Consider the following 26870-nt stretch of genomic DNA (forward strand, 5'->3'; position numbering starts at 1 on the left):
TTAATACAGTTTCTCCAATAAATACTAATTCTCATAACTACAATAACTTGATATATAATGGTTTCTTTTGTATGTCCATTTAAAAAATACATTGAATCAAAGAATGATTAGAATATAACCAAATAATAAATAATAATTATTATTTATTCTTTGATATAACTATAATCAGATTTAATATTTTTTGTTACATATTCTGTTTATTTGGGAATAAGTCAGAATTTATTGTAATGAAAATTGCATTTTAAAATGCTGTTTGACGTTTTGATTTTCACTCTAGAAATCGTTTAAAAAATATATTTTAAAAATTGTGCGATATATACAAAAAAAGTTGTTGATGTATTTTTTTATGTTGGTATTAAAAATACATAGAATATATTCGGTTACCATAGCAACGCCAATCGTAAATGACAGTTAAAATAGGTTATGTTATAGTTTTTCTGAATGTTTATAGTTTCTTTGTTGTTGTCTCTTAGATGGATATTATTTAAATGTTTCAAATATGGATAAACAAAAATCTTGTACTTCTTGCCAAGTAATATCAATTTTGTGTTTTTGTGGCATTGGAACCTATTTAATTTCTACAGGAAGATTTTATAAAAGCACTTCAAAAATTGTATTAAATTTATTGGGGATTGGTAAGATAATTGTGTATATATATATATATATACATATACGTATGTATGTATGTATATGTATGTATATATATATATATACAAAAGTCTTGTAATTAGTATATAGATAATATTTAATCATTCACATGTTGTTCTTCATTAGTACAGGTCCTTAAGTTAATAGCAATTTAATATGAGTTTTTATCATCTTTAAATGTGATATCAAAGAGTATGATAAATTGTCTGTTAAGGCTGTTTTATTGGTGCACCAAAACCTAGGGACAGTGTTTTCTCTGTTATTTACAGACAAAATGTCTCGAAATTTGGTCACATTATTCGAAATTATGTTGCCTTTAAACTGATGGTTTTACTTTTTTTAAACTTCTGTTGAAAAATTGGAATATACTGTTTAACATTCTATTATAACCAAACTTTTTACACCCATCACTCAAGAGTTTTTTTTTTCTGTAATCGTTGATTTTTGTTTCACCTTTCTGTGTCCAGTAATAATCGAGAAAAGCGTGTTCCAACTTTAAAGATAATTACTAAAAAATACTGAAATCTAATAATGAAACGTGTTACTCATCATTGGCACTTAGTTTCATCGTTATCGCCTTCGTGACGTCAAATCTCATGAACGTACGGTCAGTTAGTTCATGTTAAAACTAATTTGAATGGAGAATAATGTATTTGTTGTCATTAAACTACCCGTCGGCCGGCGGCACTGAGTAAAGATGGTCTCGCGTAAGCAGTGTAGAAAAGTAAGTGATACGCCCATTTCAAATCGCAGTGTGCTTGGACTGCTAAAACAGCCTTAAGTACAAACTAGGTGAATATTATTTTGATTTGCTTGTTTGGTTAAGAATTTAATAGGCCTGTCACTGAGTTTCAGACTGTGATCCTAGCTGACATTTACTTTTATTTAACCTTTTCTTAATTTAACCAGTTGCTTGTGGTTTTGGTAACCAGGATCACATTAACTTGTAACCAACTTCACATACAAATAACATGCGCTTAGATCTTATTCAGCTGCTACCTCTACCCCCTGTGCCTTCTCGAGACCAGGCAATTATCATGCCTTCTCTTATCAATACTGTACTGTTTGATTATATTAAAGAAATAGGTAGTATTATTGTTCCCAAAAACATACACTTCACATCTAGAATCTCCCATGCTCACTATTTGTATTTACTTGTCTTCTTCAATGCAAAGTGACAATCTTCTATGCACTCATCAAAATATTACTATTAATTCAAATGTTATTCCAAAAAGCCTACTTATTTCACCTACCAAAAGAATATTAATTTCTAATGTAAGTTCATCCATTTCTCACCCTATAATTGAAAAAGCACCCAAGGATCTAGGATTGACACTAACCTCTCCTGTTTCTTATGTTAAATGTGGATCACCTGATGATGAATATGCTCATGTTTTGAGTTTTCACATCATAACTTATATTTTACCCAACAGTGATGATTTTCTATACAAACATCGACTATTTTCAGACTGAATATTTATTTCAACTGATATACTAGATCTATGGCAAGAATGATTGGCATTTTTAAAAAACATTTACAATATTTACCTCCAAGATTAGGGTTTTGTAGATGGTTTTAAAACAAAATCGTCAGAGGATCTGTTTGGAGGCATACCTTTACAAATACATTGTGAAATGTCGTTTCTTTATAATTTGGCCGCAGCAAAATTTACCAGGCATATTAAAAATTTCCTTGACAGCACTTATCGTTGGTTTGGTAAAAAGGGATACATTCTGTGGCCACCCAGAACACTGAAATGCAATTTTATGAATTTTTATTTTTGGGGACATCTAAAATCATTAGTTTATGACAACCAGGATGAAATTGAAACAAGTACAATTGTGACAACGATTTTTGATGCTGCTGAAATAATCTGACACAATTTACATACTTATGATATTAAGAATAATTGAATTTATCAAGTAAATGCATATATCTGAGCAGATGGTGTTCACTTCAAACATTTATGGTAATAATAATTTTTCATGTAAATTTAAACAGTATACAAACCTTAATAATTATTAGATATTTAATAAAAACAAATGCTTTTTCTCTATCACATTATTAGTATCAATACATATTATTCTTAGGGATCGATGATTCACAGTAATTAACAAATTATAGCAAGGAGTGTAATATTGCAGGCTGTATTTACTTTTCTGTGGACAATAATCAAATGGATTCAAATTAATATTTTTTTGTAAATGGTTTTTACAAAAAAATGTAAGACTTCTGTTTTAAAAGGTGCACTCAGTTGATACCTTTAAGGAATACACTATTTTCCAGGACACCCTGTATATGTACTCGTTGTCTTTGATGTTGGTTATGTATATACCATAAATTGTATTTTTGTTTTAGGTAGCTTTGGTCTAGGATTAAAAGAAACTTTCAACCTGCAAGTGGTCCAAGATAGTATAAGAAAAAAAATATGACTATATAAATATTTATTGTATTCAGTAAATAAAATAAGAGATTAAAAGTAGATGTCTATGTTGTTAAATTCAGAAATTATTCACAAATTCTTATATATTAAATTAAATATTAGCCTTATTTATTTAGAAACCAACTTTTCCCAGTTTGGTGTCCGTCTTAGGATTGGCTGTAACAGATTGTACAGCTACAATAAGTTCATTAGCCCTTGTCTGCAAATTTCGCATATCTTGAATGTAGATCATCCTCAATATTTTTGCTGCTTGATTCAACACTGGATCATTCAAATCAAAGCCTAGATCAGAATCTTGAATAGGAAAAGGTGTCCCCTAAAAAATTAAAGTTTTGAAACAATTTCTAATAAAAATTCTGATTCATCATACTTTTTATTTTAACTAAATATAAATACTCCATAAATTAAATATGTCTTTCTGTGGGATTAAAACACAATTGAATGCAATGAGAATTATAATTTACAAATTTGTTCTTGACATTTCCATACACTCAACTTGTATTAGATGCTGACGGAACCTCATTTTCCATAACTTCATCAAATATGGCAACTCTCCCAGGTGAAAAAATAGTAAACTCTCATAAATCAACAGAAAATATAAGTGGATTAGTATTTATTTATAAATTGTGTTTCAAGGAAGGCAGATAATTAGGTATAAATTAGATTGTGAAATATTTATTTTTAATTTCTTGTGTGGGACAGTAACCTCCCAAAAGAAATAAGTTCTCTACCAAGGCCTATTTTAATTCAGTTTTTTTTAATGGCTTGTTATAAAACACACAGACTTGGGTTTCTCTTAATATTAGATAAACCAGCTAAAAAGTTTCTTGATGAGTTGGCTTTTTGATGTTTCTTGAAATTTATGATATTAGATTTATTAGTGTGACATATTAAACTTGTATACAAACCTTTAATACATATTTTTCAGGATGTTCAACACAATCTGGTGACATTCTTTGAATGACCACTTTTCTCACTGCTTTTAGTGTAACAAGGGGATCTGGGTGACAAACTACATTTAGAACTTTAGCAAGTTCTTTTATACCTTCACCAAACTCTGCACTGCGAACTAAAAACAATTTAATTAAATCTAACATAAAACTATCTCCATATTATACTCACAGTCTAATTTATCCAATACATTTTCTGCAACTACAGCTGGAACATTCTTGCTTTGTAAGTTTTCCACTGCATGTTTCAAATAAATGTTTTCTAAAAAGGAAAATCAATTATATAGGTTTGGCAATATATTATTACTTTCATAGAACAAATAAAAATATTTAGGTTTCAAGAATAGGAATAACAATTAACTATGCTCGTTTATGAACCAATTCTGAAATAGTTTTATTGATGAAATTTAACCATACTAGTAGGCATATATTTCAATATTAAGATCATTGTAAAATTTAAATCAGTGAAAATAGGCAAAAGGTTCTGTGAATTTACATGAGAGCATAATTATGTTTTTAAACAATACTTGATGGATAATTTAATACATACTATTCTTTTGTGTTTCCAATTGTACTGCATAACCTAAAATCCACTGCAATTCTTCAGCTCTATTTTTCAATGGAGGACAGCCTATTCCATCTTTATATTTGGAAAAAGTATTATGCCAGTCTCTGTTGTTATTCTTTAATTGATTGATAACATCATTTGGGGCTTTTCGTATTTTATTGGCTTCCAACCAAATAATTATGGATTTGAATGTATTTTCATCTAAAAAATAACAGTGTTATTGTTATGCAAAATTGCATAAGTTTTTATTAAATATAGAGTAGAAGGAAGGAGTAGATTTATTTGGCTTACCATCTAAATTTACACTATCTGCATTTGGATATTCAAGGGCAGAGAGTAATCTTTTAGACATATTTTAAAGAATTATATTAATATTATTAATAATTATAGAAAACGCTACAGAATAGAACAAACAAACTAACCACACTTTTTCTAAACCGGCTTGATTTTGATTCTTTTTCTTCCATTCATTTGCTTGGCCTTAGCTACCAGGGCTATCCGGCCAGGATCTGTGTATTTATACTGAATGTTCAAGAGCCGTACCTAACGTGCTTAAGCTCATAGCTCCTGAACCTGCAACAATAGTTAAAGGAGAAAAAAAAATTAAGTCAAAAGTTCTTTCACATAAGTTCTAAAGTTCTAGTTCTATACTACTGTACCAAACCGCACTAAGCACATTCAATTCAAGCAAGCAGATTAAATCTTATAATGTACATTAACGAACTACACTTGAAACCTTGTTGACGCTAAAAACTTTTGCACTACAAGCAGTGTCTTTGAGTTTAAGTTTTTGAACAAAACATCTATAAAAGTTGGATCACCTTGAAATTCCCTTCTAAGTAACTGGGACTCCCTTTAATATCTAGTACATTCCAACAACACATGCTGTAAGGTGCCTAAACTGCCACATGAACACAAGTTTGTATTGATCACGTTCAATCTAAATAAATGAACCAGAACGCTGCAATGTCCACTTCTCATACGACACATTTGTGCAATTATGTCCCTCCCCAGGTTTGGAAACCTTGTAAACCAGGCCTTTTTGTATGGAACCGTAACATTTGTACAATAAGTAATTCCTTTTACCTGTCCTATTTGTTGGAACCGGTTTTTCCAACTGATCCATAGGTTTTCCTTATATTTAGTTTGAAAATCTTTAAAGGAAGCCTTTAGTTCTTCAGTAACAGGTAGCTTTCTTCCAAGTTTAGCAAGATAATCAGCTCTATCATTCCCCACTATCTCGGTGTGACTTGGAATCCATGCGAATTTAATTTCTTTATTTTGTTCATGGAGTTGACTAAGTTTTTGTTTTAATCGAAGAGTTTGTGTATTGCAGCCTTATAACTTGGTCTTGTAATTTTCTCCAGAGCACTTTTTGAATCACTACAAATTAGGCTTTTTTCAAAATCATTCTGTGGAATTAAATCTAATGCCTTTTTTATCGCAAATAATTCTGCTGAACAAATTGAATTACTAGATGATAATCTTGCTGTTAATTCGGTGCTTTCATTAAGGTATATACAATGCCCACATTACCTTGTTCATCTTTGGATCCATCTGTGAAGATAAGTTTATATTCAGACCATTTACCATGTACCATGACACAAACTTGGCTTGGTTACCTTATTTCCCTAGGTTGAGAGTTTCATAAACCGTAAAATCTAAGAATCAAGCGGGAAGGAGTGACAAGGAAATAAGGAGTTATGAGCCACCGCATGAATCTTATTCTAGAAGGCACCCAGTATTGGTGGGAAGTATTTTCTTCTCCAGAAACTAAAGTAATTCAGAAATACTATATGAAATTACTCTATTGAAGAATATATTGGGTTGTCATATGCTACCACCTTTAATATAAATTTAGATGCTAGCCAAATCCTTCTAAGATCTAACGGTGTTTCCCCACGTTCCGACAGAATAATATGAACTGGAGAGGACCTCATAAATCCCCCGACCACTCTGAGAGCTCTATATTGAACTTTATCCAGTTTTGTAAGTAAGGAACGGGCACAACCTCCAAGAAAAATCGATCCATAATCAAGGTGTGGCCTAATATAGGCCTTATATAAAATGTGTAAAGTAGCAGGATGTGCTCCCCACCATGTTCGACACAGGCACCGAATTATATTGACTCCACTGGATGCCCTCAACGTCATCTTTTCAATTTAGCTTTTCCAAGAAAATGAACTACCTATCTAAAATAACTCCTAGATGAGAAACTTCCTGTTTCCAATCGAGCAAGATGTTATTTACTAATATTTGAGTGTTCGGAGTGTTATTTCTATTTCTATCAAAAAAAAAATCGCTTGACTTTTGCTAACATATTCCCGTGCCAAGAAGTTTTTCAGATATATTCTCTACTGTGTCATTTAATTTTTTCACTACTTCCAACCAGCTGCAGCCGGAAAAATAGAGAGCAACTTCATCTGCATATTGAGTCATTAGGACATCCTCAGGCACACAAGATGAGATTATGTTAATGACAATGTTGAATAATACTACACTCAAAGGAGAACCTTGAGGTAGACCAACATTAGCTGTTTTTGGCCCCAATAGATTAAAGGAAATAGGATCTCGGACGAACACCGAACGATTTGTCAATATAATTTAATCAACTCCATAAGTAACAAAGGCAAATATTAATTGAAATGTTATTAACCAAATGGATAATGTTTTCAGATACCCCTCTACCTTTACGAAAAGCTGTTTGGAAAGGCGATAGTATCAGATGATGTTCTATATACCAATCTAACCTTATTTTTATCATATTCTCTAAAAGTTTACTGACGCATGAGGATAGGGCAATTGGTCTCCAACCTGAAAGACATTTTATATTTTTGTGTTATATATATATATTTTTATATTACATTTTATCTTCCCTAGTGAAGAATTGCTGGGAGTTCTGACTGAGATTTTAGAGAAGGCCCTATGGAAATTTCCCACTTTCCTCCACATTACTGATATTGGGGTATCAGGAGAGATTGTGGAGCAAAACATGGCAAATGATTTTTTCTTTTTGGAATTAAGTAATAAACATGTACAAACAAATAAAAATTGATAATTCTGGAATGAAAATAACAGCCATGGTAGCAAAAATAAAACAGGCAACAGGTTAGTTTTGCAGAATTCTTCTTCTTCTGGTTCCTATCCGTTTCGGATGTTGGAAATCATATTGGCAATCATGACCTTGCTCGCTGCGGCTCGAAACAGCTCCGTTGAGGTTTTCTTAAACCAGGTTCTTAAATTCCGCAGTCATGATATTCTCCTTCTACCGGGTCCTCGCTTACCTTTGACTTTACCTTGCAATATAGACTGCAGCAGGGAGTAACGGTGCTGATTTCTCATAACGTGTCCCAGATACTGCAATTTTATGCGTTTGATCGTAAACACAATATCTGGAGAATAGTTATTGTTAAAATCAAGACTTACTAAAGTAATGTGCCAATTTTAGGTGTTACGAATTCACACTATTTACAGAACGATTAAGGAAGATAGGCAGACTAGAACAGTAAGATGTCCTAAAAATATTGGCGGTCGACCTTCTATTCTTGCAACATAGAATAAACGAGTTAAAACATCTGTACGGCAGATAGTACACAGCTTCTTTTTCAGGAATGAAATGTCCACTTTAAGTAAAATTTTAAGTGAAATTAACAATTGCCCAGATCTTCCAAAATATGTGTCGTTCATTATTATACAAATTCTTGAAGCAAATCAATTTTAAGTAAGTAAATATGGGTTAGCCACAATTATATAGTAAAATTATCTAAAACAGTTAAGAGGTTTCATTTTTATAATCGGGTATATTATTGTTACTACTAAATAGTTTTTGTAATTAATATTTATGAGCTACATGCGAAACGATTGTAATTGCACCCTTCTTTGATCAAAATATTTCCCTATTTATAGACATAAGTACAACAGTCTTTGTGTGACATGTTTTTGGAAACATACCGGTGTATTTAATATTTTCAAATAACAAATATTTTCATTTTAAGTATCATGTACTTACATTTCACTGTTCTCATTAAAAGATATTATACTTGGCATGCTTGATGATGAGTATACTAAGTAATGATCTCATAACGTAAGTTATTAAAAAAAAATAAATTTTTAAGTTTTTAATTGTATACTCTACTGAAATATTGTCAAGTATTTTGGTTCAACAGATATACGAACATAAAAAAGGGAAGAAAAAGAATATTTTGCTTTACATATAAGCAGATTCCTTGCAGCAAATATTGCATAGCATAACTATAGATTGTTTATCTTACTGTTTATAGGATGATTGATTTATTGTCTATATTATGAATGTCTTACCATAGTTATTTTTTAGGTGAAAATATTCAAAGGATTGTTTGTACATTGGACTGCTGACCAAAAACAAAACTTTCTTGCTCAAATATCTGAAATATATTCAGTTTTTGCCGAAAAACTAAATGAAGAAATTCAAAATGGTGTAAAAGTGTTTGCCGCCTGCAATCTAACGCCTTGCTATCATGCAAGATATGGTTTTAGGTTCTTTGCTACAGAGTCTGTAGCTTAAGTCTCCATGACACAGCCTCATTGTATGCACGTGTCCCTTGACTGGCTTATGTCTATAAAGGAATCCTGTTATGACTCTGAGCTGATTCCTGCTTGTTGAAGTATGCATTACTTCAGCCCTATTCGCACATATCCGTCCAATATATATTAGATATGTTCGACCAGGTATATTTTCCCAATGAAATTTAAGTTGCTTTCCTCTGGACCGAAATATTTTGCAGTTTATGCTCTTCTGGCAAGGTCATAAGCTCTTTCATTGTCGTGTATTCGGTGACCTCGAACTCATACCAGTGTGACACTGTTATGTTCCGCCAGACTGTCGATTTTCTCTCCGCATTCCCACACTAGCCTAGAGGCCAATTTAGGGCATATAAGAGCCTCTATGGCTGCTTGGCTATCTGTGTATGTATTGATCCGCTTCAGTTCGAAAGCTCTCATATTAATTTCTCTTGCACACTGCAAGTTTACAAAAATCTCTTCCTGAAATAGAGGTATATTCTTCTAGTGCAATAAAAATATTTAAATTTCCACCACTACTGAATATTCTTGCACTCGACCTTCCTATAGTATTAGAACTGTCTGCTTACCAGACATAACCATGCAATCTGGGCCTATTATACTATGTCCTGATCTAACCGGGAGCGGGGTGTCAATACTGAAGAGATTTTTATCTTTCGGATGAATAGTAACTAAATCTTCTTAATCGTTCGGAGATTATTTAAAGAGCTTACCAGTTTATAATTCAGTATCGTTTACAATAATTCTTATCCTCCACTACATTCTACAAATTCAAATAATACGTTAAGCAACAGGTTTTATTATTATTTTTATTGAAAACGTTTAATTACACAACCTTTTCCGTTTTGAACGGGAATATGGGATAAGTAAAGTGTTCCACATCCATTGTTTTACGTTAAACATTTCTTTGTAATTGCTACATTCGCTCATTAGACTTGAATCACTCAAAGAGTAAAAAGTGTTTCTCATTCTACTGGGCGTCATATCATGGATGGCAATATAATTTTTAAATTGACAAGGTTCATCATCTGGTGCACTTCGAATAAATTGACTACTGTGTTCTGGATGTATTCCTGCTTTCCTTGCACATATACCTAAAATTAATAAAATGTATAAAGTAATCTGTATATATATATATATATATATATATATATATATATATATATATATATATATATATATAACCTCAAAATAAAACTTTATTTTACATAACGTGTCAGTCAATAATACCTAACTACTTTATATATATATATATATATATATATATATATATATATATATTATAGTGATATTAAAAGTCTGAGGTGCGCCAAGCAATTAATTAGCTAATTAATTAATTAAACTTATTTAAATGATGTAATTATGGTTCTATCACACTATTTAATTTTCTTATCTCAGGGTTATACTCGTGCTTCAATATCTATGCTTTACATATGATAGGTAAGGTCCAAAGAATAAAAAAATATATGATACATTATATATTGAAATAAAATTCACACTCAAATATTTTCAATAAAAAATATCTCATATAATGATTATCAAAATTTTGTTCTACGTACGTGAACCTTCAAAAATTAATGGTATATACAATATAAATTAAAATTTCAAATCAAAATTGTTGTTCTAAATCTCCTGATCAAAATATTCCTATCTTTTCTAAACCAATTGTTAGAAAATGTGTTGTTAATAAAGAAAAACTGACGAATGGTAAAACTATCTCACTGATGATGAGTTGTCCAAATCCTTGTTCCTTGTAGCCTACACTATCTATTCTTAGCAGTCCCCTAGGTAATCAGCAATCTTACAACAAATTATTGCGAGCCTATCGTCTTTAATGATCTCCTTCAAATGCACGTATCGTTCAAATGATGCTAGCCTCTTCTCCTCTCGATGAACTGAATCTCTCGTTCCGGCCTGAACAGTGACTCTTGGAATATAAGTAGAAAAATATAACTTACAATATTTTACTGGATCAGCTTCCGACAGATACACTTACTCCAAGAAAACTCACAAACATTCACTTCTACTGCTTACTACCTCTGGAGAACCACCAGAGAACAACGACTGTTCACCTTGAACCCTTGGAAAAACAACTGATTATCTTTTCTCCCTCAAAAATCTAGCATCTTGGAATCTTGAATTCTTCCAGTTACTTGTTGCTTAATATTATTAGGACTTCCCGTGGTTTTAGTAAAGAACTCAAGACCGTAAATGAAACTGTTTAATACTTCTGTAATGTAATACTAATGAAAACTATATAAAGAAACTTAATTGTTTGTAATAATGAAATAAAAAATATTACAAATATATAATTAATACATGTTGTTAGTTCGAAATCTTGAAACAGAATGTCTTTGCCGGAGGAGGGTTGGTTTTAGCCAGATGCCTTCAAAAATATGCCGTAACGGGACTTCTTATCTTATCTTCGCGACAAGCTGTCGCCGGGATGCAGAAGCCGACAGGGGCGTCGTCAGGTCATTTAGGTTTTAACAGACAAGAATGTACAACACAAGTTATAGTAGAGTTTCATTACTTCTTTGTTATAATATAATAGTTTTGTTGTTATAATAATTATAATGCTAATTATAAAAATTAACAGGAGAGTAGAATACCAAAAAATCTCTGAGAGGGAGGGAGGGAGAGAGAGTGTGAGGGAAAAAAACGAATGGGAAGACCCAAAAGGAAAGTATCAATGGAAAAATATCTCCAAGCAAGTCTTAGGTCTAGAAGGCCTGCAGATTAGCGATCCCTTTCCTATTAGTTTTGTACTATTCTTAGATATTAGTTAATTAGTTTTTTTTTAATTTGGCAAAAAGCTCATATCACTTACCAGTCAAATATACATCTTCTAAATGAAAAAGTGGCGTTGTCAATGCAGCCTCATATAATTTTCTAGTCGTATCCATTGACATAAGATATGAAATACCAGATACAAAATTAGGGAAAAATGTTTCATTAAATAAGTAATTTGGGCTATACCTACAACAAAATAATAGTAATTAATTAAGTAGCTAAAATCTTTATATTATTAATTAAAGATAATTGTCCTTTGAAAGATATGTGATCACAATAAAGGTACAGTATGTAACTGGTCCACCCAAAAAATGTAATGTTACTTATTAGTACGATTGGCCACATTATAGCAATCAGTCTTTAACCGCTAAATATCAAAATCACACAGAAATTTAAAGAAAATAATGAGCATATTGCAGCTATTGATATTGTCAGTATTATTTAACCTGTAAAAAAATATGAACTTTTAAAATTAAAAGAAGCTCACAAGGCTCTCCACTATTCTGACGATAACGCAGCTTTATACACATGCCAGCAAAAAAATCGACTCAAAAGTAAAATAAGTTAGGTATATTTTTTGATTACGCTGCTGTTTGACATATATTTAAAATTAGAAGTAAAATATTGTGGACAGAATTAATTTTTATTGCAATGACACCAATATTTATAAAGTTAGTAACTAAAGAACATAACAAAGATAACCTAATATTGTATGTGAGAAAACATGTTATGAATGAAAGTCATTATGTAATGAATATAAAAGTAAATTAACATAAAAAAATCAAAATTATTGCACTTTCCATGCAATCTCTTTAGGACCTTATTAAGTTTTTGGCGGATTCCTGACAAATCGCTTCCCACTCTTCATCTAATGCAGGTTTTAGCTCCGCCACTGTCGCTGGGGCTGGATTATGGACACGAATCCTGCGTTTGAGAGCTCATTCCATAGGAACTCGATGAGATTCATATCCGGGCTCAATGGAGGTCAGTCCATTGCTGTTATATTGGTGTTGGCCAGATAATCTTTCGTAATCCATGCTGTGTGAAATCGAGCGTTATTATGCATTAGCATGAAGCCGCCTCCTATGTAGCAGGCGTAAGGAATAACATGATCTGGGAGAATATCCGTGATTGATCCGCTGTCAAATCCCCTCCGCCACCACCACCGGGCACGAACACAAGCTCTATTTTTCCTTCTAAAGATATACCAAAAACACACGAACCAACTCCGTAGCTCTTTCATTGCTATACAAGCACATTCGACCATTCGATTCTCGTCAGAGAATAAAACTCTGCTCCATTGGCCAAAGTCCCAATTGAAGTGTTCTCGAACAAACTGAAGTCGAGCTTGTTTCTGAGCGTTCAATTTGGGCCCTGTGTTAGCTCGTCTGGGAATTAAGCTGGTAGCCTTAAGTCTTGTCCTAACTGTCTATTGGGTGACGGTGACTCCTTGTACATTCCTCAAGAATTGTTGAAGCTTAATTCCTGTTGCGTGCCCATTCCGCAAGGCACTCAAGACTATGAATCGATCGTCCCTCTCTGTCGTTACACGTCGCCGACCCAAACCTGGTCGTAGACTGTAGCTACCGGTCTCCTGGTATCGACGACTTGAGACTGAGTCATAAATCGGCGACGGACGACAGTCCTCTGACTATAGCCCTCTCATAGAATAATGCAATTACCTGGGCCGCCTTCACTGGTGAAGTATCAATTTGTAAAATATTCACTTAGTGCACTTCGAAGTATACACACACGTCAACGTTTGAAAAACGACTGAGACCACTACCGACAAATTCATAAAGGTCTAAATTGCGTAGAACATGCCCGTTACAATGTTTTCTTCATTTCCTTTGCCGTATAGAAGTAGGGAAATTGTTTCAGAACGTTTCCAATAAGACTAAAACAATTATTTTTGGAAGCTTTATAATAAACAATATTTTTTTTGCATTAGTTGTTTTAATTAAACATAACACAACATAAAATTACTAAGCATAAACTACAATTCATCCAGTGAGTCGATTTTTTTGCTAGTAAGATAATAGTGACAACTTAAATAACTGAACAGCTCATCGATTATATGACAGATATTAAGAAGAAAAAATTCCATATGAATATTTGCACTTACCATTTACTAAACGGATCTTTTATTGGACGAGCATTACATTCAAGCAACCCTATCAAAAAATTTTCTGACTTGTTTTTTGCGACAAGCATTTCGAATAAATTAGGGACGTTTAAAAATATATCATCGTCAATTTTTAACAAATACTGTGCACTTCCAATACATCGACTAGATACTAATCTCATTATAAGTGTTGACTTTAAAGTGAGATTATAATAGGACTCTACAAAATCTTCTTGAATTATATCATCATATTTCTCACTTTCTGCCAATATTGCTTTCTACAATTAAAAAAGATAATAAGACATTTTTAGTATTAGTTAAAAATTGTAGTTAGTTAACAATTTAAAAAGTTGTGATAAGCACGAGAGCCGTACATTAAATGATTGACATTATGGATTTGATACGAGCTTATTTACAACTAATGATTATATATTACTTAAACATATGACGAATGTCATGTGTACTTGGGATCTGATCTAAATGATTATATGTATGTTATTTTTCCCTTTATCTCTTAGTTTTCTATCTAGCTATTCACACATTCTAAAAGATTAGAATATTGTAGAAACCCCATGATGGCCCCACTATCGCAAGAGAAATTTCTAGCATGCACATAGGCGTATATATTAACATGCGAGTCGTGCATACTGACAACCAGATCTCCTGCAGCTGTTCGATCTGTCTCTCTAGCGCATTGAAACTCCTCACTCTTTTTCTACCCCACCAAAAACAGATACTGCTATACTTAGTTTATGTAAGACAGGGACACAACAACGAAAAAAAAAAAATATGTTGTCACTTAGTTCTACAGACTGCTCAGTCTTTGTTAATATATACGTCTATGATCGTGCAGTATATTATTACATTCATAAAAATGAAAAAAGAACAATATAGGTCGGCGATTTGATTCTTGTTTTTCGAAGTGAAATCACTTATCGAAATTAAAGAGCTCTTGGATGCCGTGTACAATGACTCTTCTCCTTCGATGCTGACCGTCAAAAATTGGTTTAATGAGTTTCAACGTGGTCGTACGTCGGTTTTTGATAAGCCACGCTCAAGTGCCCCGAAAACGGATAACGTGTCAAAAGTCCATTATCTCGTATTTGCATATTTGCAAAACTGTCAGAACGATGGGTGCTGCGTTTACTAACCCAGGACAAGGCGACCGTGAGACCACTTTAGGGCAGTATTTGATGATGTTTAAGCAGTCCGAAGGAGTTTCTGCGTCGTTTCGTGACAACCGATGAAACTTGGATCCACTGGTACACACCAGAAACCAGGAACAGTCGAAACGTTGGACTTTACTCGGCAAACGTGCTCTAAAGAAGCGAAGATTGTACTATGGTGGTGGCCACCGTTTTCAGGTATTCACAAGATGTGATCTACATAGATTACCTGGAGAACGATAAAACGGTAATAGGGCTCTACTATGCCGAATTATTAGGCCGATTCGACGAGGAATTGCAGAAAAAACGGCCCCATTTGGCGAAGAAAAAGTGCTCTTCCACCATGACGAGGCACAGACTCACACCTCAGTCATCGACACGGCCAAATTGGTTGAATTAGCCTACGAACTGCTGCCCTATCCACCGTATTCTGCAGATTTCGCATCGTGCGATTTCTTTATTTTTTTAAACTTAAAGTTACTCGTCTGACAGAAATTTGAGTCTGATGAAATCGTCGCCGCCACAGAGGCCTGCTTTGCAGACCTTAAGAAAACGTATCTTTCAGATGGGTTAAATAAATTAGAGCATAGCTGAGTACCATGCCAAAATAGACTATATTGAGAAATCAATGGCGAGTTTTCCAAAATTTTGTTTTTTATTTTGTATGCTTTGTACATTTCAAAAGGGGTTGTTTGAAAACACTGCGACGTGTAAGACATATATGTCCAAAAAATCAACAAAAACAATTGTACTGCAGTTGCAGACAAAATTTTCGACCATTTCCTCTGTAATTTGGCAGAATCTGCATATTGCCCTGTGCATTTTACTCATTTTACAGAGATAATAAAAAGTAGCTTAGTTCTTCAGTTTTCTGAAGTTATAAGAGTATTTTTACGCAAGGAGAGAAAGTATTTTTACAAATATATCAGCGTCATTTTTTGCATATAAGCTCTACTCAAGTGAATAGCTATATAACACTGTAAAGTTAAAATATTTACCTGTATTTCTAGATCTAATGACTTTCCAATAAAAAATGTGACTGAGCCATTATGTTTTTTGATATTTTCTTTATTGCCCCAAGTTTCTCTTATAGTTTGTCTTTCATTTCTATTGGATGGTGCAGATGTGACAATTATTAATGTCATTAATGGTTCATTGCAAAAACGTGTAGGAACATTTTTTGTGGATATGTGACTTAAATAATGACTTACATTCCTATCTACATTTTTATCCCAGCCTTCAACTGCAAAAAAATTGAGAACAATAATATAAAATGTCATTAAACTAAGTAAACTTAAGTTACTGTACATTATGATATATAATCATCTCAGAAACCCTAAATTGCAGTATTAAAACAATTTTATTGTATTTTTTAGTCATATCCTGTTAGCTGTTGGGATGTTACTATTGGTAGTTTTCTGGATAGAAGTCGGTTTACTGCTAAACTCGGGATGTCTTTAAGGATTAGGAGTTGTAAATTACTATTGATTTTCGAATATTCTTTTATCAAGGCTTTTTGTCTTCGTAGAACAGGCGGAGGTATGAGCCAAGATAGTGGAGTAGTCTTGATGCAGTCGCTCATTGCTATATTAAGTTGCATATCCACTATCTTCACATGGCGACTATTTAACCAAACCAGTGCACAGTACAGAAGATGGACCCCAGTTAGTACCACCGAGATTCTAAATAAGGTTATTTCTAGTACTTATTTTTTGTGCAGTTGTTTGCCATTTTATCTATCACCCTTACTTGTTGCAGTTCTCTAAACAGAAAGCGTTCAGCGACGTATCTGGGTACATTTGCTGCTTCTCTGAGGATGTTATTGTGGGCTGCTTGTATTTTCTTTTTATTTGAATTGCTTATATGCCCCCATGCGAGAGATGCGTATGTGATTATTGTAAGTATGAAGTGTTTATCAGTCTCATTTTCGTCTTTATGTGCAGTTTGCTTTTTGTACCTGTGAGTCCTCTTATTGCTACTCTGGCTGTTGCTGTTTTTTAGATGGTTGTATCCACGTGTTGCGTGAAGGGTAAGCCTTGGTCCATAGTGACTCCTAGGTATTTCGCTTCTCTTTTCCATTCAATGGGATTATCTTTCACTAACAGCTGTTCCTCTGGGGTTTCTCTTTTCTTTTTGAATATCATTGCTTGTGTCTTCTCTGAATTGATTGCTATATTCCATTGGATATACCACTCTTCAATGTTGTCCAATGCTGTCTGTAGATTGTTGACCGCTACTTCAAAGTTTCTGTGTTCTTGGAACATCTGCAGTGTATATTGTGTACAGTAGGGTTGACAGGACTGCTCCCTGTGGCATTCTAGCCTCCAGAGCTCCGTGCTCGAATAGTACTTGTCCTATTGGTACCTTGAAGATTCGTTTGCTCAAGTACGAAGAGATCAGTCTCGTCATGGCCTCACTGTATCCGTAGCTGCACATTTTGTATATTACGCCTTTATGCCAGACTCTGTCGAAGGCTTTGCTTACATCCAGAAACGCTGCTCCTATGTACTGTTTTTCGTTAAATCCAGCTGTTATGTATTCTGTCAGTCTAAGTACCTGTAATTCGCTAGTGTTCTACTCTAAATCCGAGCTGAGCTTCTGGGATTAGTCCTATTTCGTATGTTTCAGCTTGTAGTCTTCTTAGTATTACTCTTTCTCTGATCTTGCTGACTGCTGGCAGTAAGCTTATCGGCCTGTACTTTTGCGGAAACATGGTATTCTTTAATAACTTCGGAATCATGATAACATGGGCTTCCATTCATCGATTTGGGAAGAACCTGTATCTAAGGATTGCGTTCATTATGTTGGTTAAAGCATTATATTGCTTTTGCTAGTAGATACTTCAGAGCTCTATTTGAAATTTCATCTAGTCCAGGTGTTTTTCTCAGTGAGCTATTTTTAATTATTTAATTTCTTGAGGAGATGTAGATGTAGGTTTCTTTTTGCCATTTTTTGATTTTAAAGGTATTATAAAGTAATCTTCTTTTGATTTAATAAATGCACTCGCGAATTTTTCATTGTTAAAATTTTCGAGATCAATCAATTCATAATAATCATCTTCACTTGGAAGATTATCAAATATATTTGAATTCGTTTTGAAGGTACTTCCCTCCATTTTCCCTGGTTAAATCATCTTTGACTACTCAGCTCTTATTTGTCACATTTCCTTACTGTAATTGTTTACTTGTACAAGAATTTCACTTTTATTTATTTTACACTTGTATACTTATTTGTATTGTTAATTATCCCACTACACTTTGTTTTTTGCTATTTACATTTAAATATTCGTTCATATACACTTATTGGCGCCAAGGCCACACCTTACCGCCAATTTAATGTTTATCGACAGACGCTAGCTGCTTTAAGTTAAGTACCAACGCCATTATTTCGTATACATGTGTTCGTCTGAGTAGCTATGAGAAGACAGCATAATTTGATGTCACACCTCATCCACAACTTGTTCAGTTTGAAAGAATTGAATGATTAGATAATCCATATATGTATAATACAATTTTGCCATTGTTCAGTTATTATTTGATCCAACGATTCTTTCAAGAGACTAAGGGCCGGTTGTTCAAACGCTAATCAAAACTTGATTGTAATCAAATATTTAATTACAAGCAAATTATTAATTCTCTTTAAAATTAAAATATTTAATTCTCTTCTACTTTTGATTGATAGGATAAATTATCCAGTAATATTATGGATGGGCGCTCTATTTTTTAACAAATTTTCTTCAAACCATTTTTCAAAAATATTTGCATCCAATTGTCTGTAATCTTTTGTTAATAAGTTGTAAATTGTTAATAATTGTTTCCGGCATGAATTACAACATATTTTTTAAGATCACTGGAACTGCTAGAGGGATAGCATTTCGTGGTGCCATCTTGCCAGGATGATTTGGTCATATTTCCTTTAGCAAAAATCCAAGTTTCATCTAAAAATACAACTTTTCTTGGATTATAATGGGTTTTATTGTTTTTGAGTTTCTTAAAAAATGCCACCATTTTGATACAACATTGAAAAGTTCATAAAATACTTAAAAAGTTTCTGAAGCTGTCCTTTTTAAGAAAACTTATTTTCTAATAATAATATGTCACCAGCAATTAAACAATTACTACTACAATTAAATATTAAAACGAAAATTTGTTGAGCAGTGCTGATTGACACAAAAGGACAAAATGTTATACATAATGATTTGTAAAAGATATCTCCTCTCATCTGGTCCAATAGTAATTATTAATAAGAATTTAATCCTAAAATCGCCATACATGGTTTTAATTTTAATTTAAACAATTTTTTAGTTGATTATTATTACAGTTAATATCTGTAGAGACAGGAACAACAAAGCAATGTCGTTATAGAGTATATAGCTATATGCTATATATCATTTAAAGACAATACATATTATTTTATAAATTTTCCAAATCCAACAATTTCTTTATAAATAATCTTGTGCTATACCTACAATATTTTATTTGTATTAAATACTGTTTAATATATGTATTTTTCATTTTTGGCCTTAAAATATTAAATTATTTATTTTATTGAATGTACACTATAATAATTTGGCAAGTAATGAAACTCGATTGACATCATTAATTAGAATAAAAAATTCTTATCATAAATTAGAATAAAATCTTTAGTTTGCAAGTCATTTTAGCGATTAGTAACATTAATTGTTATCTAATTTATTGCAGTCTATCAAATATTATAATCTATTTGGAATAACCTTTAATACATTTCAATGCACGGGGATTAATACCATTTTATATGTACAATTTGTTTGATAAATCCAAACCAGATAGCCAGGATATGTCTTTGAAAAATCAATACAAATAATAATGATAAAATATTCAAATTACCTTTATGCTCAACATTTAGATACACTAAAATCAATACTATAATTGTAACAATCAATCCAATATATATTTTTGAACTCATTTCAAAGCACAACTACAACTTCTGTATACCACATATAACCTGTTCTTTAATATTTAGTCACACCATATTACTGCCAGATATAATACCAAATAATTTATAAATAAAAGCAATAAGTTGGAATTGGAACCATTATTATTTTCATGTATAGTGAAATGTGCAAGGTAAATACGTAAATACAATTGTAAACAATATTCTGAAGTTTCAAAATTTCAAATTTGACAGATACGTGGATACGGCCCATAAGAATCCACAGTAAAGGCACGTCTACATGTATTCACTAGCTGGCGCCAGTCTCACGTTTACACGTATCCAGTAACTGCCGTCAGTATCACTGGCACGCCAGTTTCTAGTTGGCGAACGGCGAAGTCAGTCACTCAGTCGTTTGTTGTACAGTTCATATAATTTAAATACCGTTGCACGTCATTATCATTGACAGAGATCGAAGTTGACATAGTTGTCAAAGTATAAAAAATCCTGAATCCATTTTAAATCAAATAGGTTACAATTATTGCAAAAGTGAATTATACAACAAAACAAATTAATATTTAATGTAAATAAATAGAAACAAAACAAAAGTTAAAAAATAATCTTGTTAAAAACAATTTGAGCAGCTTGTATGCGTCGTATAAAGATGTAAAATGGAATAAATGGAACAAAAACAACACTTTTTTCATTACTTATTAATTTCTAGTCAACACCGTAACCATCGAGCAAAAAGACAAAAGAGGGAATCTAATCGTTATGAAAAGGCGACCAAAAAAGTGGCCTCTGATGGCGGACATATCCGGAAATGCGAATGCGCCAAATTTAAATTTTCCGACACTTATTAACAGTAGCTATAAAATAGTTTTCAGAATGTGTCTTAGACGAGAAAATTTTAATTAAATATTAACGATAACAGTCTAAAATGTGAAACAATTGTTAAAAAACTTCAATATAAATAAGATTTCATGTGACAGTTGGGACAAATAATAACATAACCAAATTAAATTTGATTTCTTAAACAAGGAAAGACTCTCTTTCCTTGTTTAATTTGGCCTCTCAAGATGGCACTTCCTGTCTAACAATATTTTTGCCCCCACTACCTTTACATTCCCTCTTTTGTCTTTTTGCTCGATGACCGTAACTGTCAAATAAGTGTTACCAATTTATGCCAAAATATCACTTTCGTTCGATTACAGTGGTTTAAACCAAGGTTAGTAGATGTTAAGTAGGTTGTCTCGTAACTATGTGGGCGAAGCGAGGGGAAGGCAGAATGCCTACGTCACTCATACGACAAAGTCAAATTTGACAGTTGATGGACAGTTGTCTGCACGTCTGAGTTTAAGTTCACGTTTGTTGTTGTCTTTATTCTATAGTATCATTAGTTCGTTTATTTGTTTAGTTATTGTTTAGTTTTTATTTTTAAGTATAGGTATAAGGACAACATTATTTATAGAGACTTATTATTTAGTTATTTGTGTACATAAACACTTGTGAAGTGTGTTTTCGTAGCCGTGATATCAAGGTTTGTCATAACAATTATATGTAGTTTTGTACGTTATAATAATGATATATTTTTTAGATGAGATAAGTATATATAGCTTGAAGATTTGTGCTTGAAGGACTAATAATTTTTTGTATTTTAATCTAATAATAAATTATTTATATTACCTATTGGTTTTTTTTGCCTACAACTAGATATGATAAGAATGCTGCAAATTCCAGGAAAAACATAATAAGTAAGTTCCTACATATTTAGTATTTTTGCTTTTGAACTTTTTCTACTGTTTTTTGGGTTTTTGTGCGAAATAAACTGTTATCTCCATTTAAAACACACAATATTATCACTATAATCAATTCTATTTTTTGTCATCAGACTATTGATTTTAGAAAAAAAAAATTGATATAATTACTAATATAAGAATCACTTAACATCCCTATACCCAAGAAAATCCCAAAATATATTGCAAAACCTAAGTTTTTGAACCTTTTATTAGCATTGAAGCTTATGGCAATTTTAAAAGTGTCGTATGGGTGACGTATTCCCGCCTTTAAAAAGCGAGCATTTGATTGGTCTATAGTTACGAGACAACCTACTTAATATCTACTAACCTTGGGTTTAAACCCATGGTTCGTAGACTTACTACGGTTGCCTCTTCCGCCTAACCAATGAACATTAAGCCCGAAACTGTACTCTCGTGACGTTATTCTTCCCCTTCAACCAATCAACACTGCAATCGACCTGCCCTCTACATTCAGTTTCAATCGCGAATAAATGGGTTTTGTATTCTTGTGTACTCTGGTGACGTAACTCCAGCATCCCCACCCCAGTCGGAAGAGGCAACCGTAGTAAGTCTACGAACCGTGGTTTAAACCTGCCTTTAAGTATGTTTATCACCAATGACGTATAATATATTATACGTCATTTTCACAACTGCACTGCACAGAACCGGTGACAGAACGACATCTTGTCTTGTCTTTTTGCTCGAACACGTAGGTTATTACACGAAATCAGAGCAGAGTTGCCAATACATCAATACATACATGGTGTCCATAATACCCATCGAGTTAGAATCTAACTCGATGATAATGTGATAATACCACAATACCTTCCGAAAACATACAAATAAAATAAAACTGTTAAAATAAAAACGTATACCAATATAAGAACTGTTTTTATGAGAAATATATGAGCTTTACAAAATAAAAAACGTGATGAATAAGAACGCGCAATGACTGCTAAATGAGCTACGTATAATATATTCGTCATTTAAAATATAACTTGTCTATAAGACATATTTTGCATTTAATGAGTTTAAACCAGAATTTCATTTAAAAATACGTTTGGATTTGAGTTTGGATTTCCACCTAGAAAATTATTCTCAAAATAACTCATTCTTAAAAATGCCTCCAAATTTTTTAACTGAAAATCAAACCGTCACAAATAGAAATATAACATATTTTCAATTATAATTGTGGTTTATTCCGATTAAATATAGATGCTATAGAAATGTCACAAGAACATAGCTTTAGAATCATGTTTTGTAAAGGTACTTTTTAAAATTAATTTAGGCTACAAGTTTAAAGGGCTGTTACATATATTACTCTATTTGCAAAGTAGCCATTGTGCAATGCGCTGGATGCTAAAGGAGCATTTTGGAATGAGCTTGTGTTATGGTGGTTGCATACGGCGTTAGAATTGAGTATATCATATAAATATTAACAAAAATGATAAGTAAATCGTTGACCCTTCATGCGTAAATAAAAGCTGTCTTTATGTGGTCTCTATAGTCAATTAAATTATGGAACTAAATTTTATAAGAGGATCGCATCATAATTGGATGTTAAAAAAGTTGGTTTGTTTTGACCAGTATCCAATTCTATACTCATTTGTAATAGTATATAATATATTCAACAGTTAATCGTCTAAACAATCATTTTTTATCTTTAATAAATTTATAACCCCATAAATGTAAGAATAATCTGTCTGTCATATCATTACACGCAGTACGCAGTTGTGATTTTTATTTATCTTTTGCTCCAATGTTTTAGGTTATAACCTCAACTTCTCTCATTTTGACATTTTCTTTTGTATGTTATTCAATTTACGATTTTTAAAGTATCACAATCTTATCAAAAGAATAAAATTTGTTACAAAAATAAAAAAATTTATAACACCTTCTTTTGTATAAGTAAGTAGCTAATACAAAATTATATCAAAATTACATATATCCTTTTTACCACCTTATTAAGTTGTACTTGTTTTTACAGCTTATTACAATTAATGTTTAAACAACCTATGATTGAGACATCAATCGACGTTATGAGTGCCTGTGATATTTTCCATAATTTATAGTACTGGATTTGGTAAGATTCCGTTTTAATATTTTAACTAAAATCTTGATAGTATTTTTTAAACAAATATTTTATGTAGTGATGTATTCACTGTTTATTGTGGACTAACACCATTAATTACTCTAGACCTGGCCTTTTTAATTGCAAAAATTCTAAAATACTGTTTTTGGAATTATTAATTGACTTCTTTAAATTGAGGTTAACTGATTTGCTCAAGGTCGAATCAATGTTTGCACTGGACAAATTTTTATAATTCTGGAGTATTCAACTTAATAATATACTAATGTTTATCCCCTACCTAAATCAATTATTGCGTTAATGACACCAGTTATTTACACCCACAATTTTTTCACAAATTTTTACCAAAATGTGAATCAACAAATTATATTATATGAATAAATGAAAAATAATAAAGATAAGATGTTTACTATTTTTTTGTATTTAAGATGGTTCCAAACTTAATAGATAATCTAGTGCACAATAAACATGTCAATACCGAAAAATTACAACACTAACCAATATTTAATATCTATAGAGTGTTTCACGTTAAGAAAATAATATTGCGGAGATAGGGCCATGTATTTCTTATGGACGATAGAAGCGCAGCGATGCCACGATGAACACAAGCACGATTCAGGGATGTATAATTTGTATTTTCGTTTTCACAGACATGAATTAAATTAATGTTTTTTAACGTAATTGACCAAAAGTGCCCATTTGAAACAAGAGATGAAAAGTAGGGAAAATGATTTTAATTAAATAAATAGTATTTACAAAAGATAATTTTATTTTATCTTATTTTAATTGTAGTAACGATAGTTTATTTGTTTTTCTGTAAGAATATCATATACCATGAATCATAGAAATCAGTAAAAAATATTGCTTAGTTAAATCATGCACTTTGCCGGCTATTAAAGGTTTAAAAGCAAATAAACGGACCGCTTGGAATGCATATATCTAATTACTAATTGCAACTTAAAATAATACGGTGTACATATGTCAGCTATTTTATGTTGTTCTCTGAGACTACATAATAATAAGGTTTTGTGGTTCTTCAGTTGTTATTCTGACTTTACAGTTAAATGTTAATTGAAAATGGAAATTCGAAAAATATATCGACAATCTAGTAAACAGCATGCCTGAGAGTTTTGGCAACACTGATCTCCATAAGCCTAATGTTATTTTCTTAACGCGGAACGCTGTATAGTTAACAAACATTTAAGGGTTAGTAGAATAGAAAAGAAATAATTGTTTAGCTCCTTGTAATGTAAATAATTTTAATTAATTTGTATTCGGAGTCTATATTCAGAGAAGCATTAGACGAGGTCCAAGGCGGAATTAAGATTAACGGAATCAGCATAGACAACATCAGATATGCTGATTATACCGTCTTAATAGCCAGCAACGCACAAGAACTACAAAATATAATAAATGCGGTAGTTCACCACAGCGAAATGTTCGGTTTACATCTAAACGTTTCCAAAACTAAAACTTTAGTATTTTCAAAGACACCAATAAACGTACAGGTGTATGCCAAGGGTCAAATAATAGAACAGGTAAATTCCATAAAATATTTGGGAACAAATATCAATAGTCAGTGTAATCCAAAAAAAGAAATCCTGTCAAGAATCGAACAAGCAAGGAAAACATTTATCAGCATTAAAACATTTTTTACAAGATCAGACCTTAGTTTACAGCTTAGAATCCGAATGATCAGATGTTACATTTTTTCTGTCTTACTGTATGGCTGTGAAAGTTGGACAATGGACTCTGAAATAGAAAAAAGAATAGATTCCTTTGAGATGTATATATACAGACGAATGTTGAGGATTCCATGGGTACAAAGAGTTACTAATGTTGAGGTACTTCGTCGCATGTGTAAACAAAAAGAATTACTAAGAATAATCAAAGAGAGGAAAATGCAATACTTGGGTCATGTGCTGAGAGGCGAAAGATATGAATTACTTCAAGTTATACTGGAAGGAAAAGTACAGGGCAAAAGATCAGTAGGAAGACGCCAGAACTCGTGGCTGAAAGACCTGAGGAGATGGTTCGACCGCTCATCCGCAGAGATCTTTCGCGCAGCAGTTTCCAAAACTACAATTGCCATTTGGATCGCCAACCTTCGAAAGGAGACGGCGCAATGAGAAGAAGAATGTAAATAATAATAATATGCCAAATTTTTACTAAACTTATAAATGAAAACAATTCTCCAAATAATAGTTGTAAGATTTTACAATTTTTTTACTCATTCAATCAAATTCTTGAAAAGTCTACTATTAGAAAGCAATAATGAATTCTCTAAGTGACTAAAAAATGCAATGGATTCTTTTTCAGATAGTCATTTATTTGGGTATTTATGTTTTTCCATTTTCATTGAGGACTTTGTCAAAAAATTTAGTATATTATTATACCAATGTACTAAGTTTATTTGTCTTTAAGAATATGTTTTTATTTTGGGCTGCAATTATGTGGAAACTCCAACTTTAACCAGTTTATATTTATATATATATATATATATATATATATATATATATATATATATATATATATATATATATATATATATATATATATATATATATATATATGTATGTTAAGTATATATGTGACAATAAGTCATATTCCTTTGCTCATTGAAGTAACTTACAGTCTTACTTTGGAATAATATTATGTTAATCAGTTACATATTGCAATACAGTAAAACCTCCCTTAACCGAAACATTGTTTAACCGAAACTGCTGACAGTTTCAATAATTTCGTCAATAAAAAGTAAATGTTTGTCGCAAAACGTAAACAATTCCGTTAATTTCACTCACCAATTGATGTCTATGT

General features: G+C 32.1%; 3 protein-coding genes and 1 long non-coding RNA gene across 4 annotated transcripts in view; 2 read left to right on the top strand and 2 right to left on the bottom strand.

Annotated features, from left to right (window-relative positions):
* Positions 1-398: 398 nt before the first annotated feature.
* Positions 399-3131, top strand: LOC140433279 (uncharacterized). The gene is made up of 2 exons (XR_011949916.1): positions 399-635; positions 3008-3131. It is a non-coding gene; the product is annotated as an uncharacterized lncRNA (long non-coding RNA).
* LOC140433278 (RNA transcription, translation and transport factor protein) lies at positions 3079-5057 on the bottom strand. The gene is made up of 5 exons (XM_072521307.1): positions 4902-5057; positions 4593-4811; positions 4215-4304; positions 4001-4161; positions 3079-3408 (listed from the first exon to the last, which is right to left on the bottom strand). Exons 1-5 carry the CDS (start codon positions 4960-4962, stop codon positions 3205-3207), a joined length of 735 nt encoding a protein of 244 aa, XP_072377408.1. The 5' UTR covers positions 4963-5057; the 3' UTR covers positions 3079-3204.
* A 4903-nt stretch (positions 5058-9960) lies between these two features.
* On the bottom strand, positions 9961-20560 carry LOC140433280 (beta-1,3-galactosyltransferase 1-like). Its single transcript, XM_072521308.1, has 5 exons — positions 20120-20560; positions 16253-16497; positions 14089-14366; positions 12001-12149; positions 9961-10264 (listed from the first exon to the last, which is right to left on the bottom strand). Exons 1-5 carry the CDS (start codon positions 20196-20198, stop codon positions 9993-9995), a joined length of 1023 nt encoding a protein of 340 aa, XP_072377409.1. The 5' UTR covers positions 20199-20560; the 3' UTR covers positions 9961-9992.
* A 3154-nt stretch (positions 20561-23714) lies between these two features.
* The window catches only part of gem (transcription factor CP2 like gemini), a 103433-nt gene continuing 100277 nt past the window's right edge, over positions 23715-26870 (top strand). The window contains exons 1-2 of the mRNA XM_072522725.1: positions 23715-23872; positions 23952-24047. The gene's annotated coding sequence lies outside the window, so the exon portion shown is untranslated. The remainder of the gene's footprint in view (positions 23873-23951; positions 24048-26870) is intronic.

This window comes from Diabrotica undecimpunctata, chromosome 2, assembly GCF_040954645.1.
Source record: "Diabrotica undecimpunctata isolate CICGRU chromosome 2, icDiaUnde3, whole genome shotgun sequence".
Classification (NCBI taxonomy): Eukaryota; Metazoa; Arthropoda; class Insecta; order Coleoptera; family Chrysomelidae; genus Diabrotica; species Diabrotica undecimpunctata.

What these genes read in the sequence shown, in the direction of transcription:
- LOC140433278 (XM_072521307.1), bottom strand. Translation starts at nt 4,962, where the DNA reads ATGTCTAAAAGATTACTCTCTGCCCTTGAATATCCAAATGCAGATAGT. An exon ending in AGATAGTGTAAATTTAGATG is followed by an intron (nt 4,812 to 4,901) that starts GTAAGCCAAATA and finishes GTTATTTTTTAG; the next exon opens with ATGAAAATACATTCAAATCC. An exon ending in CTGAAAAATATGTATTAAAG is followed by an intron (nt 3,409 to 4,000) that starts GTTTGTATACAA and finishes TTAATTTTTTAG; the next exon opens with GGGACACCTTTTCCTATTCA.
- LOC140433280 (XM_072521308.1), bottom strand. Translation starts at nt 20,198, where the DNA reads ATGAGTTCAAAAATATATATTGGATTGATTGTTACAATTATAGTATTG. An exon ending in CATTAGATCTAGAAATACAG is followed by an intron (nt 14,367 to 16,252) that starts GTAAATATTTTA and finishes TTTTAATTGTAG; the next exon opens with AAAGCAATATTGGCAGAAAG. An exon ending in AAAGATCCGTTTAGTAAATG is followed by an intron (nt 12,150 to 14,088) that starts GTAAGTGCAAAT and finishes ATTTTGTTGTAG; the next exon opens with GTATAGCCCAAATTACTTAT.